The 14,236-nt window shown below is 33.8% G+C and overlaps 1 protein-coding gene across 1 annotated transcript; it reads left to right on the forward strand.

Moving 5' to 3' along the window:
* Nucleotides 1-12,937: 12,937 nt before the first annotated feature.
* Nucleotides 12,938-13,324, forward strand: LOC138881418 (uncharacterized). Its single transcript, XM_070161640.1, has one exon. It carries the CDS (start codon nucleotides 12,938-12,940, stop codon nucleotides 13,322-13,324), a length of 387 nt encoding a protein of 128 aa, XP_070017741.1.
* The last annotated feature ends 912 nt before the right edge of the window (nucleotides 13,325-14,236 follow it).

Raw genomic sequence — 14,236 nt, forward strand, 5'->3', positions numbered from 1 at the left:
ATCCTAAGTTGTACCCAAAAACACCTAGTTTCCCCATGAAAACCCTTGATTTTGAAATGAAATCATGTAAAAGATGTCATAGATTGAAGAAAATAAGTTAGAAATTACTTACTAATGATTTGGAGAAGAATCTTTCTTTGGAAAATCGCCAAAGAGAGTTTAAGGTTTGAAAGAGTTTGAAAAATGGGTGAAATCCCATCAAAATTTCATTTAGCAAGTCTCAGTTGTCGCATTTGCGACCAGTGGTTTGCAATTGCAAACCCTGAGAATTTCTGCCTTCACAAATGCGAAGAAATTGTCGCATTTGCGACCCTGACAAATTCCTGTCAACTTCGCAATTGCGAAGGAGAGGTCGCATTTGCGATGAAGGGAGTTCACATTTCCTAGCCTTGAGGTCGCAATTGCGATGAGGGCCTGCCCAGGCCTTGTTCGCAATTGAGACACTTTGGTCGCATTTCCCAAGCGGATTACTTTGCAAATGCGAAGCCTGATCTCGCAATTGCGAGATCAGAGGCCTGGGCAAAATACCAGATGCCAGCTGAAAGTTCCTAAGTCCAAATTCACTCTGTGGCCTATCCAAAACTCACCCGAGCCCTCGGGGCTTCAAACCAATCATGCACGCATGTCTAAAAATATCATACAGACTTGCTCGTGCGATCAAATCATCAAAATAACATCAATAACTATGAATTAAGCCTCAAATTCATGAAATCACTCAAGAACATTGAAATTTCTATTTTCTCAACTATAGGTCCGTTTTATACCAAACAAACTCCGATTCTTACCAAATTTCATATATTCAACAAAATTATTATTTTAAACTTGTACCGAGATCCAAAACCAAGATACGGGCCCGATACCATCAAGAAATTGCATCAATTCACTTCTAAAAGTCTTTATATTTTCCAGCAAATAATTTTCTTTAAAAATTCTTTTCTCGGGCTTGAGACCTCGAAATTCGATTCCGGGCATACGCCTAAGTTTCATATTTTACTACGAACCCTACGAGACCGTTGGATCACGGGCCCGAGTTCGTTTACCAAGAATATTGACCAAAGCCAAATTTTATAAATTTTAAAGGCTAATTTTCCTTATTTTACTTAGATTTCACATAAAAACTTTCCGAAAATGCACCCGGACTGTGCAAGCAAATCGAGGTGATACAAAAGAGGTTTTTAAGGCCTCGGAATATAGAATTTACTTTCAAACGAGTGATGACCTTTTGGGTCATCACAGGTTCGATCCCAACCTGATCGAAAAGGCCCAATCCACGAGGTGCCACTCGCTTCATGGTTCTCAACGCTTATGTATCATAACTTAGCCTGGCTAAGTAAATTCTCAGCAACGAGACCCTCAGCTTGTGTGCTCTCTACTTTGGCACAAGTAGTTTCAGAAAATCAACGCCTTGGTCAGGACCCTCGGCCTGGACGATGACCCCTTCTCAGAATAGAGGATACTCCAAAAAATCTTTTCTTTCTAAAACGTTTTCTTGTGACTTTTCAAGTCTAAATCTTTTATAGATTAATCATGCGATATTTAGTTTGTTTTGTAGCAAGATCCATTTAACAACATAAAACCTACGGAAGATGTAACAACCAATTTCTGAATGTTTACATATGCATAAAGTTTAGTTTGATCAAAAACCACATTTCCACAATATAATGAGACAGACACATTTAGCAGAACAATCAACTATCTCCATGAAGTTTAAAGCAAAAGGAAAAGCAAAATGGAAATGTTATTTAATGTTAGATTCTTGAATAGTATTGCTATATAGCTAGACTTTCTTACTCTACTTCAACGAACTTTTACCTTACCTTTTAATCGGATATTTGTCATCAAGGAACCTGACAATCAAATTGGTACTTGGAAAGCAGAACACAATCAAGAAATACATACAAATGTAATTTTGTAATTTCATAAGGTTTAATGCTTTTATTGCAAGAATGAATAAAGATTCACAGTTGCAAATTCCTCATATCACAAAAGAACAACTCAATATAGCATCTAATAATTTTGATTTCAAACTCACTCCTATTAAGTATATATTAACTCTTTTAAGCAATTCATCAAACACCTTGTAGGAGTGCTTTTGTGAATTAAACCACTTTAGTAAAGGGTTTTATCAACTCACCTCAAAACTCCTCGAGCCAACACGTAGGCTCTAGTCCAACTTATACCCGTCAAAAAATTGATTTTACAACAATCAGTGCATTTAATTAATTTCAAAGTTTCACACCTAGACATGAAATTTTATGTTTATATAGAGAAAGAAGGGAATGAACTATTCAATTCTTACCTACTACTACTTTAGGATAATTGACAATAGAAAATTTTATATACCTGAGTTCAAGAATTAGTGATTTATAAAGAACCGTAGAATTTTCGTTGCCTGCGTGAATAGTTCGCCGCCTCTGTTTCTTGAGCAAATAGAATGTTAATTATGTTTTGTTCTTATAAGGCTATTTACGCCTCTTGGTTTCCAACAACCCTTTATGGGCTTAGGCTTGGCGAGTGCTTCTATTATTGATTTTGTTTGACTTAACTAGTATTTATTTATGCGTACTTTTAATAATTAATAATATTAAAATTATTAATATCCCCTTAATTGTATATCCAATTATTTATAAATAGAGAAGTAACTCAAAAATCAATCACAAGGGTTTAAATTTGTAATAAAAGTATAATTTAAGATTATAAAATTTAAATTCTATATTTAGCGTGTCTTGAAACTTCGTAAATTTGAGGAGATTAACAATAACGCCCTCCTTGAAATTGTGGAGATTAAAACTTTACAAGAATGACCATTTTTTAGTTACAGGACTAAAAAGTGACTAGCTCGTGATATTATTAAACCCCAACCTTCTCAAGTTTGTCTATGCCTTAGCAGTGATAGTTAAGTGGACTTGTCTTGAGCTGTAAATCTATTAAAAGCTGCATTCTCTATGGTTTGAATTTGGTGTTTAAATTAATCTGCACACACTTTGACTATTTGGATTTTGAGTTATTAAATTGTGTCACTTGCTATTAAGGGCACTTAGAAAAAGGTTCATAAGAAATTTGAGCTTGTTGTACAAAATGAATCTCTCATACTAATATTTTAGTTATGGCTCAAGGTTATACAATGTTTACTTTTTATTCGGATCAAATATTAAAGACTCAGATCCCAAATAGCCACTGGTTAAACTCTTCTATAAAATGAGTTTCGCATTCTCCTATTTAATCGATCGAAGACATATATTATGTAATCAACTAAATTTTGTCTGGACAATAAAATCTCAAATCTGGTTGGCTTTTGCAATACTTGTTAGGGATATAGTAGATATGCCCTAGATCCAATCTCATATTTGATGATTTGAACATATTTTTGTGAATGTTATTTGATATAAGCATTTGATATTCTTTTATATATCGTAGTTATTATTAATTATTTGATTAATTTGATAAGGTCCTTGATTAAATTTTGATATTTGTCATCGTGATAGAGATCATGATAATGAGAGCAAAGTCTCTTACAATTTAATCTAAATTTGTTCTTGATCGTAGGATTATTAATTTGGACATTAGTAATCCGGTTAGATCAATATTTATGTGATCGTCTTTATTGGATAAAGATTAGTTGATCTCATTAACTAAATCACATAGATAGATGATGCATATAGAGATATGATCATTGAACCGACTCATTGGATAATTCCTAATGGTTAGAATTACCATAAAACCGTCAATAGGATATTCTCTTGAAGAATGTGATGTAAGAGTTTCCTTTGACCTGAGATCGTCATAGTAATTGACAAGTTATTTATTGTGCTTTGATACCAGACACCTATGGCCCCAGGGCGATAGTTGAAAGGATATTGGGTACGATTAAATACTTGTAGAATTCGTGATTGATCAGGATGGAATCTGTCAACTCTTGGTAATGAGTTTAAGCTCCATGTTGTCATGAATTATAAATGACCAAACTAAGACCTTGGCCAGGGCAATTGAATTAAAGAAGAAATGAGTTTCTTAAGTCATTCAATGGTCGATTATATCTGACATGAACACATAGTTGGTCGCCTATTAAGATTTGACAGTTGAACCATATCCTAAGGTGATCCAGAGCTATAAGGACAGGAGGAATTACTACATTATTCTTCTACTGGTTCGTGAGAGTAAATTGTATACTTCATTCTATCCGGTCGTTAAGGAGTGTTGCTAGACGCCACCCTTGATTAGTATATTGATGTGATCAATTTACTACCGGTTTAGTATTGAACCTATGGGGTCGCACACTAACGAGTGTTCTGATCTTTGCTAAAGGATTAGTTACTTTATTATTTGTTAATTAAATTAAAGAATTTAATTAGTTAAATAAATTTAGTTATTAGTCCAAATGAAATATTATTATATTCTTTGCTAGCACAGAGGATATAATTAATATTGTGAACAAATTGAAGTTTCTATTTAGAATAGAAAATAAATTATTTTTCTTGGTTGAAATATATTTGAGATATATATAATATGAATTAATATTGATTTATATAAAAGTTATATATATAAAATATTAATTAATTTACCAATTTGGAATTGGATAGGAAAAGTCCATAAAAAGACGTATGAATTGAATCCAACCAACTCCAACATTAAGTTGGATTGGTTCGGCAGTCACGTTTAGTTAAAACGTGATTTCCGAATTTTCATACAATTCGATTGTGATTTATTTTGGAATAAATTTTTACCCTGAATAAATTATTACCTCAATCAAATAGGAAAAAAGAGTTTATAGGTTATGTTATATAAAGGGTGATGGAACAAAAATTTGCACAATTTTTTTTCTTGAGAAGAAAACCCACTTTGTGAAAGTGAGAGTGCAATACAAAGCCAAGAGAGAAAATACAATTGCAAGAAAAATGTTTCTTGTTCTTCTAACATTGAGTTGAGATTTTTGTGAAAAATTTCACCACAATATTTTGTTTAATATATTCGCGGGTTTCATAGATCAAAGAGTTGATAGCAAGGATCAGTCTCGGTGTGGATACGCATAGAGTCTTCGCACTATCGAAGAAATTTTGAAACGAGACTCTCTTCACCAGGTACGTCTTAGATCTGATCTATTGACATGTAAATAAATTTTAAACATAAAAAGATCTGCTTAGGATTGTTATTGTCTTCCGCTGCGTATTACGAACACCTATACGCAATCATTCAGTGGTATCAGAGCAGTGGTTTATTGTATCTAAAATTTATTTACGAAATATTTTTATGTTATATTTGAAGAATTAAAACCATAATACATGTGTCTTGTGCAATAGTTAAATCATTTGAACTATTGAGATAGTTCATAACTTGAATTTAAAATTTTGTATTAGATACAATGAGAATCTATAATAGGTTACATGATTCTATTGTTATTTTTAATTGTTATTAGTTCATGAGATGTTAATTAATAATAATATTCTAGCATGAATTCTTTTTATGTGATATATAAGATAAACATGTTAGAGGATGTTGAATTTTGTTTTAAGTCACGTGCTTGTTCATTATATAATTTTGAATTATTTAGTACATGTGATGTAAATCAATTTAGGACTAAGCATGTAGACAACTTGAACTAAATTCACATGCTATAAAAGATTTGATCTTCATGTTATTAAAAATTGTTTTAGTAATAATTCCCTCTTACTAAAATTTGAGTTCTTAAATAATAAAATATAAGATATTTTTTATAGAGCTATCCATCAAGGTAATTAATTTTACTTATTTCTTATTTATAAGGAGCGGCCTGATTACCAGGAGACTTATAGTTCGAGAATATGTTAAAATTATTTATTGCATTAGATGTATGGATTGAAAGAATTATTCAATTTTACACTAGACGCCTGGACTACCTGGGGGAGTATAAAATTTAATAAGTTCTTTGCTATCATGATGGTTGAACTCAACTATGCCAATAGGATCGACCTGACTACCAGGGGACTATTTGACATAGAGCTATTTAAGAAAATTGTATGGGGATACAATTGGTAAGAGTACCTACCTTTAAAATATATGTGAGAAGCGACTTGACTTTCAAGGGGCTCATACATATTGTTAAAGGATTCTGTTACTGCACTAACAGAAATAAAGATTTTGTAAACTATAATGAGGGTAAATAGTTTAAAATAATTAGTGAAAATATCATTTAGATAAAAGTTCATGTCTTTATGATATATGCAAATATGTTCTTATATTATTACCTTTTCTTTTCTATATTTTAGATTTCTCAGTATGTCTGTTATATCACTGTGTGAAATACTTGAGACCAACAAATTGGTAGGACCAAACTTTGATGACTGATATAGAAATTTGAGAATTGTTCTCATGCATGAAAAGCTTATTGATGTGATCGATAAGCCTGCAAAGATAATCCCACCAGAGAATGATGTTCAAGGCACCAAGGTTTATCAGAAATACTTGGAAGAATGCCTTGCTATTAAACACATCATTCTCGCTTCTATGAGTTCTGAACTGCAATCATTGAATATTTTAAGAAGATGATTGATACACAGTTGGACATTCAAAACTCTCCAGTTGGAACCCTTGTCAATCATATGATCGTTCTTACTGAAGAACATGAGAAGTTAGGGTACAAGCTTGGTAAAGAGCTTTCTGAAGATTTGATCTTGCAGCCAGTATATGATGCTGAATGTTTTCACTGTAAGAAGAAATGACATTGGAAGAGAAACTGCAAGGAGTATCTTGCAACACTAAAGGACAAGAAACAAGGTGAGACATTAATGAAAAATATTTTCAAGGTTTCTTTAGCTACTACTAATTCTTCACTGTGAGTATTAGATACTGGCAGTGGTTATAACATCTGTAATATGTTGCAAGGGTTCAAGGTAAGTAGGAGGCTAAAGAAAGGAGAAGTTAATCTACAAGTTGGAAATGGTGCAAAAGTTGCGGTCGTAGCTGTATGATCAATTTCTTTAATAATGCATACGAGCAAAGTACTTATGTTGGATGATTGTTATTATGTTCCTAAATTTGCTTCGAGCATAATTTCAGCTTCTATGTTAGACAAACGTGGTTTTCGCATAAATATAGGCAATGGTATTTGCTCTATTTATTATAGTGATAATTTATATGTGAATGGCTATCTCCAATATGATATTTATGTCTTACCTAATGTGAATGCTAATTCGATTATGCATGTTTCAAGTCTTAAGAGGAAAAGAGATGATCATGTAAATCAAACATACCTTTGGCATTGTAGGCTTGGTCATATTGGAGAGAAAAGAATTAACAAGTTGTACAAGGAAGGGTACCTTGACAAGTATGATTTTGAATCATATCCAACTTGTGAATCTTGTCTCAAAGAAAAAATGACCAAATCTTCATTTACTGGAAGTGGAGAAAGAGCTTCTGAATTATTGGGACTAATTCATACAGATGTTTGTGGGCCCATGAAAATTCAAGCTAGAGGTGGATATTCTTACTTCATCACCTTCACTGATGATATGTCAAGATATGGATTTGTGTATCTTATGAAACACAAGTCTGAATCTTTTGAAATGTTCAAAAGGTTCCGTAGTGAAGTTGAGAAGCAGACTGGTAAAAGTATCAAAGTACTAAGGTCTAATAGAGGTGGAGAATATCTTAGTGAAGATTTTACCAGATATCTCAAAGAGAATGGGATTCTCTCATAGTGGACACCTCCAGGAACACCACAACACAATGGTGTATCTGAAAGGAGAAATCGAACCTTATTAGATATGGTGAGATCTATGATGGGGTTCACTAATCTTCCAATAAATTTATGGGGATATGCTTTGGAAGCACCAACATACTTACTTAATAAAGTTCCCACTAAGTCAGTCTCTGCAACACCATATGAGATATGGAAAGGATGTAAGCCTAACCTTAAACATATTAAAGTTTGGGGTTGTCCAGCTTATGTTAAGAGACTACAGTCTGATAAACTTGACTCAAGATCTGATAAGTGTAGGTTCATTGGGTATCCCAAGGAAACAATGGGATATTATTTCTATCACCCTTCTGACCATAAAGTGTTTGTGGCCAGAGGAGCAATCTTTTTGGAAAGGGAATTTCTTTTAGAAGGAAATTATAATGGAGAAATAGAACTTGATGAAGATCAAGAAACTAATGAATCAACACAAAATAAAGATCATGAGAACCAAGTTGAAGAACCTTTATTGGATGTTTTGAAGTTGCCAAGGAAGTTGCTATCTTCAACGGTTGAAGTTCAAGAACTAAATGAAGTTTAAGAACAGGTTAATGAACCAGTTCCAAACCAAATTGAACAACAACCAAATCCAACACAAGGTGAACAAGTTGTACAAGTACCTCTTAGAAGGTCTACACGAGAACACCATGTACCAACTAGATTAAATTTATTGGTACAAGATGATGTATCAAATGAGGTTGATCATAATGATGATGACCCTAAGACCTATGAAGAGGCTATACAAAGTTTCAATTATGAGAAGTGGCAAAAGACCATGGAATCCGAAATGGAATCCATGAAGGAAAATAAAGTATGGACTTTAGTTGAACCTTCAAAGGATATAAAACCTATTGGTTGTAAATGGGTTTTTAAGAAAAATATTGGAGCAGACGGAAAGGTGGAGACCTACAAAGCCCGTCTTGTTGCCAAGGGATATCGTCAGAAAGAAGGAGTCGACTATGACGAGACTTTCTCTCCCGTGGAAATGCTCAAATCTATTTGGATTTTGCTTGCTATAGCATCATACTATGATTATGAAATATGGCAAATGGATGTGAAAATAGCTTTCCTTAATGGTGAGCTAGAAGAGGATGTGTACATGACACAACCTGAAGGTTTCACATATTCGTCTGATCATAATAAAATTTGCAAGCTACAAAGATCCATTTATGGACTAAAGCAAGCTTCTCGAAGTTGGAATATTTGCTTTAACAAGACAATTGAAAAGTTCAATTTTGTTAGATGCGAAGAAGAACCTTGTGTGTACAAAAAGGTTAGTGGGAGCACAATTATATTCTTAGTATTGTATGTTGATGATATATTTCTCATAGGGAATGACATACCAGCATTGCAAAGTACCAAGATTTGGCTATCTGAACAGTTTTCCATGAAAGACTTGGGAGAAACAGCTTATTTATTAGGAATAAAGATCTATAGAGATAGATCTAGGAAGCTGCTTGGACTTTCCCAGTCTTTGTACATTCATACCATCTTAAAGAGGTGTAACATGGAGAATTCCAAAAGAGGCTATCTACCGATAGGCACTGGAATTTCTCTCAGTAGGGAGGATTGTCCTAAAACACCTGAAGAGAGAGAACGCATGAGTAGGATCCCATACGCTAGTGCAGTGGGAGCTATCATGTATACCATGACATGCACACGTCCTGATGTGGCTTATGCACTTGGAGTGACTAGCCGATATCAGGTAAATCCTGGTGAGGAACATTGGAAGGTAGTGAAGACTATTCTTAAGTACTTAAGAAGGACTAAAGACTAATTCCTCATCTATGGGGATTCTGAGTTGAAACTTGAAGGTTATACTGATGCAAGTTTCTATTCAGATAGAGATGATAGCAAATCTATTTCTAGTTATGTATTCACCTTAAATGGTGGTGCAGTGAGCTGGAAAAGTTCCAAACAAGCTACAGTAGTTGATTCAGTGACTGAAGCAGAATATATAACAGCTAGTGAAGCTGCTAAGAAAGCTGTATGGATGAAAAAGTTCTTAACTGAACTTGGTGTGGTTCCTTCAATAGAAGGTACAATTTCATTATTGTGTGACAACACTGGAGCCATTGCTCAAGCAAAAGAACCAAAATCACACCAAAAATCCAAACACGTTTTGCCAAGGGATCACTTGATAAGAGAAATAATTGAACGTGGAGACGTCTAGATTCAAAAGGTTGATGGAAAGGAATGCTCCATACCCACTCTAAAGCTCATGGTACAAAGGAGTTTGACAAGCACAAGTGAAAATTGGGAATGAAGTATAAGAGCGATTGGCTCTAGTGCAAGTGGGAGATTGTTAGGGATATAGTAGATATGCCCTAGATCCAATCTCATATTTGATGATTTGAACATATTTTTGTGAATGTTATTTGATATAAAAATATGTGGCATTTGATATTCTTTTATATATCATAGTTATTATTAATTATTTGATTAATTTGATAAGGTCCTTGATTAAATTTTGAGATTTGTCATCGTGATAGAGATCATGATAATGAGAGCAAAGTCTCTTACAATTTAATCTAAATTTGTTCTTGATCGTAGGATTATTAATTTGGACATTAGTAATCCGGTTAGATCAATATTTATGTGATCGTCTTTATTGGATAAAGATTAGTTGATCTCATTAACTAAATCACATAGATAGATGATGCATATAGAGATATGATCATTGAACCGACTCATTGGATAATTCCTAATGGTTAGAATTACCATAAACTGTCAATAGGATATTCTCTTGAAGAATGTGATGTAAGAGTTTCCTTTGACCTGAGATCGTCATAGTAATTGACAAGTTATTTATTGTGATTTGATACCAGACACCTATGGCCCCAGGGCGATAGTTGAAAGGATATTGGGTACGATTAAATACTTGTAGAATTCGTGATTGATCAAGATGGAATCTGTCAACTCTTGGTAATGAGTTTAAGCTCCATGTTGTCATGAATTATAAATGACCAAACTAAGACCTTGGCCAGGGCAATTGAATTAAAGAAGAAATGAGTTTCTTAGGTCATTCAATGGTCGATTATATCTGACATGAACACATAGTTGGTCGCCTATTAAGATTTGACAGTTGAACCATATCCTAGGGTGATCCAGAGCTATAAGGACAAGAGGAATTACTACATTATTCTTCTACTGGTTCTTGAGAGTAAATTGTATACTTCATTCTATCCGGTCGTTAAGGAGTGTTGCTAGACGCCACCCTTGATTAGTATATTGATGTGATCAATTTACTACCGGTTTAGTATTGAACCTATGGGGTCGCACACTAACGAGTGTTCTGATCTTTGCTAAAGGATTAGTTACTTTATTATTTGTTAATTAAATTAAAGAATTTAATTAGTTAAATAAATTTAGTTATTAGTCCAAATGAAATATTATTATATTCTTTGCTAGCACAGAGGATATAATTAATATTGTGAACAAATTGAAGTTTCTATTTAGAATAGAAAATAAATTATTTTTCTTGGTTGAAATATATTTGAGATATATATAATATGAATTAATATTGATTTATATAAAAGTTATATATATAAAATATTAATTAATTTACCAATTTGGAATTGGATAGGAAAAGTCCATAAAAGGACGTATGAATTGAATCCAACCAACTCCAACATTAAGTTGGATTGGTTCGGCAGTCACGTTTAGTTAAAACGTGATTTCCTATTTTCCATACAATTCGATTGTGATTTATTTTGGAATAAATTTTTACCCTAAATAAATTATTACCTCAATCAAATAGGAAAAGGGTTTATAGGTGATGTTATATAAAGGGTGATGGAACAAAAATTTGCACAATATTTTTTCTTGAGAAGAAAACCCACTTTGTGAAAGTGAGAGTGCAATACAAAGCCAAGAGAGAAAATACAATTGCAAGAAAAGTGTTTCTTGTTCTTCTAACATTGAGTTGAGATTTTTGTGAAAAATTTCAACACAATATTTCGTTCAATTTATTCGCGGGTTTCATTGATCAAAGAGTTGATAGCAAGGATCAGTCTCGGTGTGGATACACATAGAGTCTTCGCACTATCGAAGAAATTTTGAAACGAGACTCTCTTCACCAGGTACGTCTTAGATCTGATCTATTGACATGTAAATAAATTTTAAACATAAAAAGATCTGCCTAGGATTGTTATTGTCTTCCGCTGCGTGTTACGAACACCTATACGTAATCCTTCAATACTAACACAAAGTCGAGTGGCGCTTTGATTACAAAAAAATAATTTATTGTCTTCAAATAATTCATCATCAAAAGTTGTTTAATGACTTTTGCGGTAATAAAGTGAAAAATGAGGTGACCATTTATGAAATTAAACCCTAATAAAACATATAGTAATTGAAATTTGATCATTTATCTTTTTTGTTTCCTTCCATTTTTCCTTTTTCCAGTGGAATAAGGAAAGTATAATTATCATAATTGAAATCATCACACATAGGAGATGTCAATATAAACTAATTAGCATTTCAAATTTTCACAAGAAAAGAAGAAAAAGGAAAAGAAGTTAGCTGATATGAGGAAATAAATAACATGATCCATTTAATTGAAATATATCCAAAATAATTGGTGGTGTGTACATTGAAATATAAAATGGGACAAAAAATTTTGTCGTCGATAGAGATTGATACTGCCAGCAATTTCAACTTTGGTTCCACACTTAAATATTTGAATATAACTTGGAGCAAAATATCAATAGCAAACATAAGGTTACAGCTAAGATAAGACCAAACATATACTTTCAAAACATAAATTATGCATGATGTTGAACATTCTGAACAGGGTTTGGGGGCTGGAGGGGGGGGGGGTAACTGTTAATCAACATAGTTTACCGTAGTTTAGTTATAATATAATGCTAAACCATAGTTAGTCAGTTAGTGAGTTAGTTAGTAGTTAGTTAAGGAAGTTATTTAATTTTTTATAAATAGTAGACACTTGTACAATTGTCTTTCTTCTTCATTCAGAAATGTATCGAGCCTTTCTCTTATTCCTTCTCTTCTTCTAGATTCTTCTTCTTCTTAGCTTAGATCTCATTTCCATGGCAGCTAACTTGGTATCAGAGCCACCGGTTGAAATCTAAGCAAATTGCGAGGAAATTGAGTCTTTTCTGGTACTTCAATTCTGCAATTGAGAGCTGAATCGAGCTAGAGTAACATTTAGTTGAAGCTAGGGTTTGTAAGCCTCTTACTTTTGAAGCTATCTGTCGATCAACAATGGCGATTGAAGATGAACTCGTTGGTGCGACCTCAACTATTGGCAATTTCACTGCTGGAACTGCTATTTTTCCTACCATCGATCACAATCATCCTTTGTACCTGCAACCAACAGACACACCAGGTAGCTCTCTGATTTCTCTTCAACTTACTGGATCAGACAATTATGTCTTATGGAGTCTTGCAATGAGAATTGACTTGCTAGGTAAAAGTAAACTATGTTTTGTTGATCGGAGATTTCCTAAGTCTAAATTTGAGCCTGAGCTTCATGATTTGTGGGAGAAATTTAATGCTATAGTTCTCTCGTGGATAATGAATGCTGTGAGACCAGGATTATTGGGTAGTGTATTGTATGCGTCTAGTGCTTATAGAGTTGGGAGGATTTGAAAGAGAGGTTTGATAGAGTAAATGGCTCGAGAATACTCTATTTGCACAGAGAAGTTCATACACTGGCCCAAGGAACCATGACTGTGACTGACTACTTCTCAAGGCATAGAGAGATGTGGGATGAGTTTGATGCCCTTATGCCTTGTCCTGGTTGTCCTTGCCCTGAATTCAAACATTATGCTCAACACTTTGAGTATCAAAGACTTCTTCAATTCTTCACTAGGTTGAATGAGTCATACTCTAAATCAAGGAGTGAGATCATGATGATGTCTCCCCTGCCAAGTATAAACAAATCCTACTCTTTGTTAGTAGATCAGGAGAGTCAAAGGAATCTTAAAAGCACAACCCAAGTTGCTCAGGTCACTAAAGCCTTGGGAAGTACTACCATATATAGCAGTAAGAGTGTGAACAATACTGGAAACTATAGGTCCAAAAGAAGTCAAGTTCAGTGTGAGTATTGTCACTATAAGGGAAACACAAAAGAAATTATTACAAATTGATTGGATATCCTACTGATTTCAAAGCCAAAAGAAAAGGAATTAGTACAGGACAACATGCCAATTATGTTGGCAATAAATAAATTTCAGGTATAGAGAGATGCAATATGACTGCCAACATGACTCCTACTATCAATGGATCATCTAGTTCAGGTGCTACACAACAAATGAATCAACCTGTTCCTTTCCAGCAGATGCCTCATCCAGCCCTATCTTGTCGAGTAGTGTATTGTATGCGCCTAGTGCTCATAGAGTTTGGGAGGAATTGAAAGAGAGGTTAGATAGAGTAAATGGCTCGAGAATACTCTATTTGCCCAGATAAGTTCATACACTGACCCAAGGAACCATGACTGTGACTGACTACTTTTCAAGGCTTAGAGAGATGCGGGATGAGTTTGCTGCCCTTATGCCTTTT

Source organism: Nicotiana sylvestris, chromosome 11, assembly GCF_000393655.2.
Source record: "Nicotiana sylvestris chromosome 11, ASM39365v2, whole genome shotgun sequence".
In the NCBI taxonomy this organism is placed as follows: domain Eukaryota; kingdom Viridiplantae; phylum Streptophyta; class Magnoliopsida; order Solanales; family Solanaceae; genus Nicotiana; species Nicotiana sylvestris.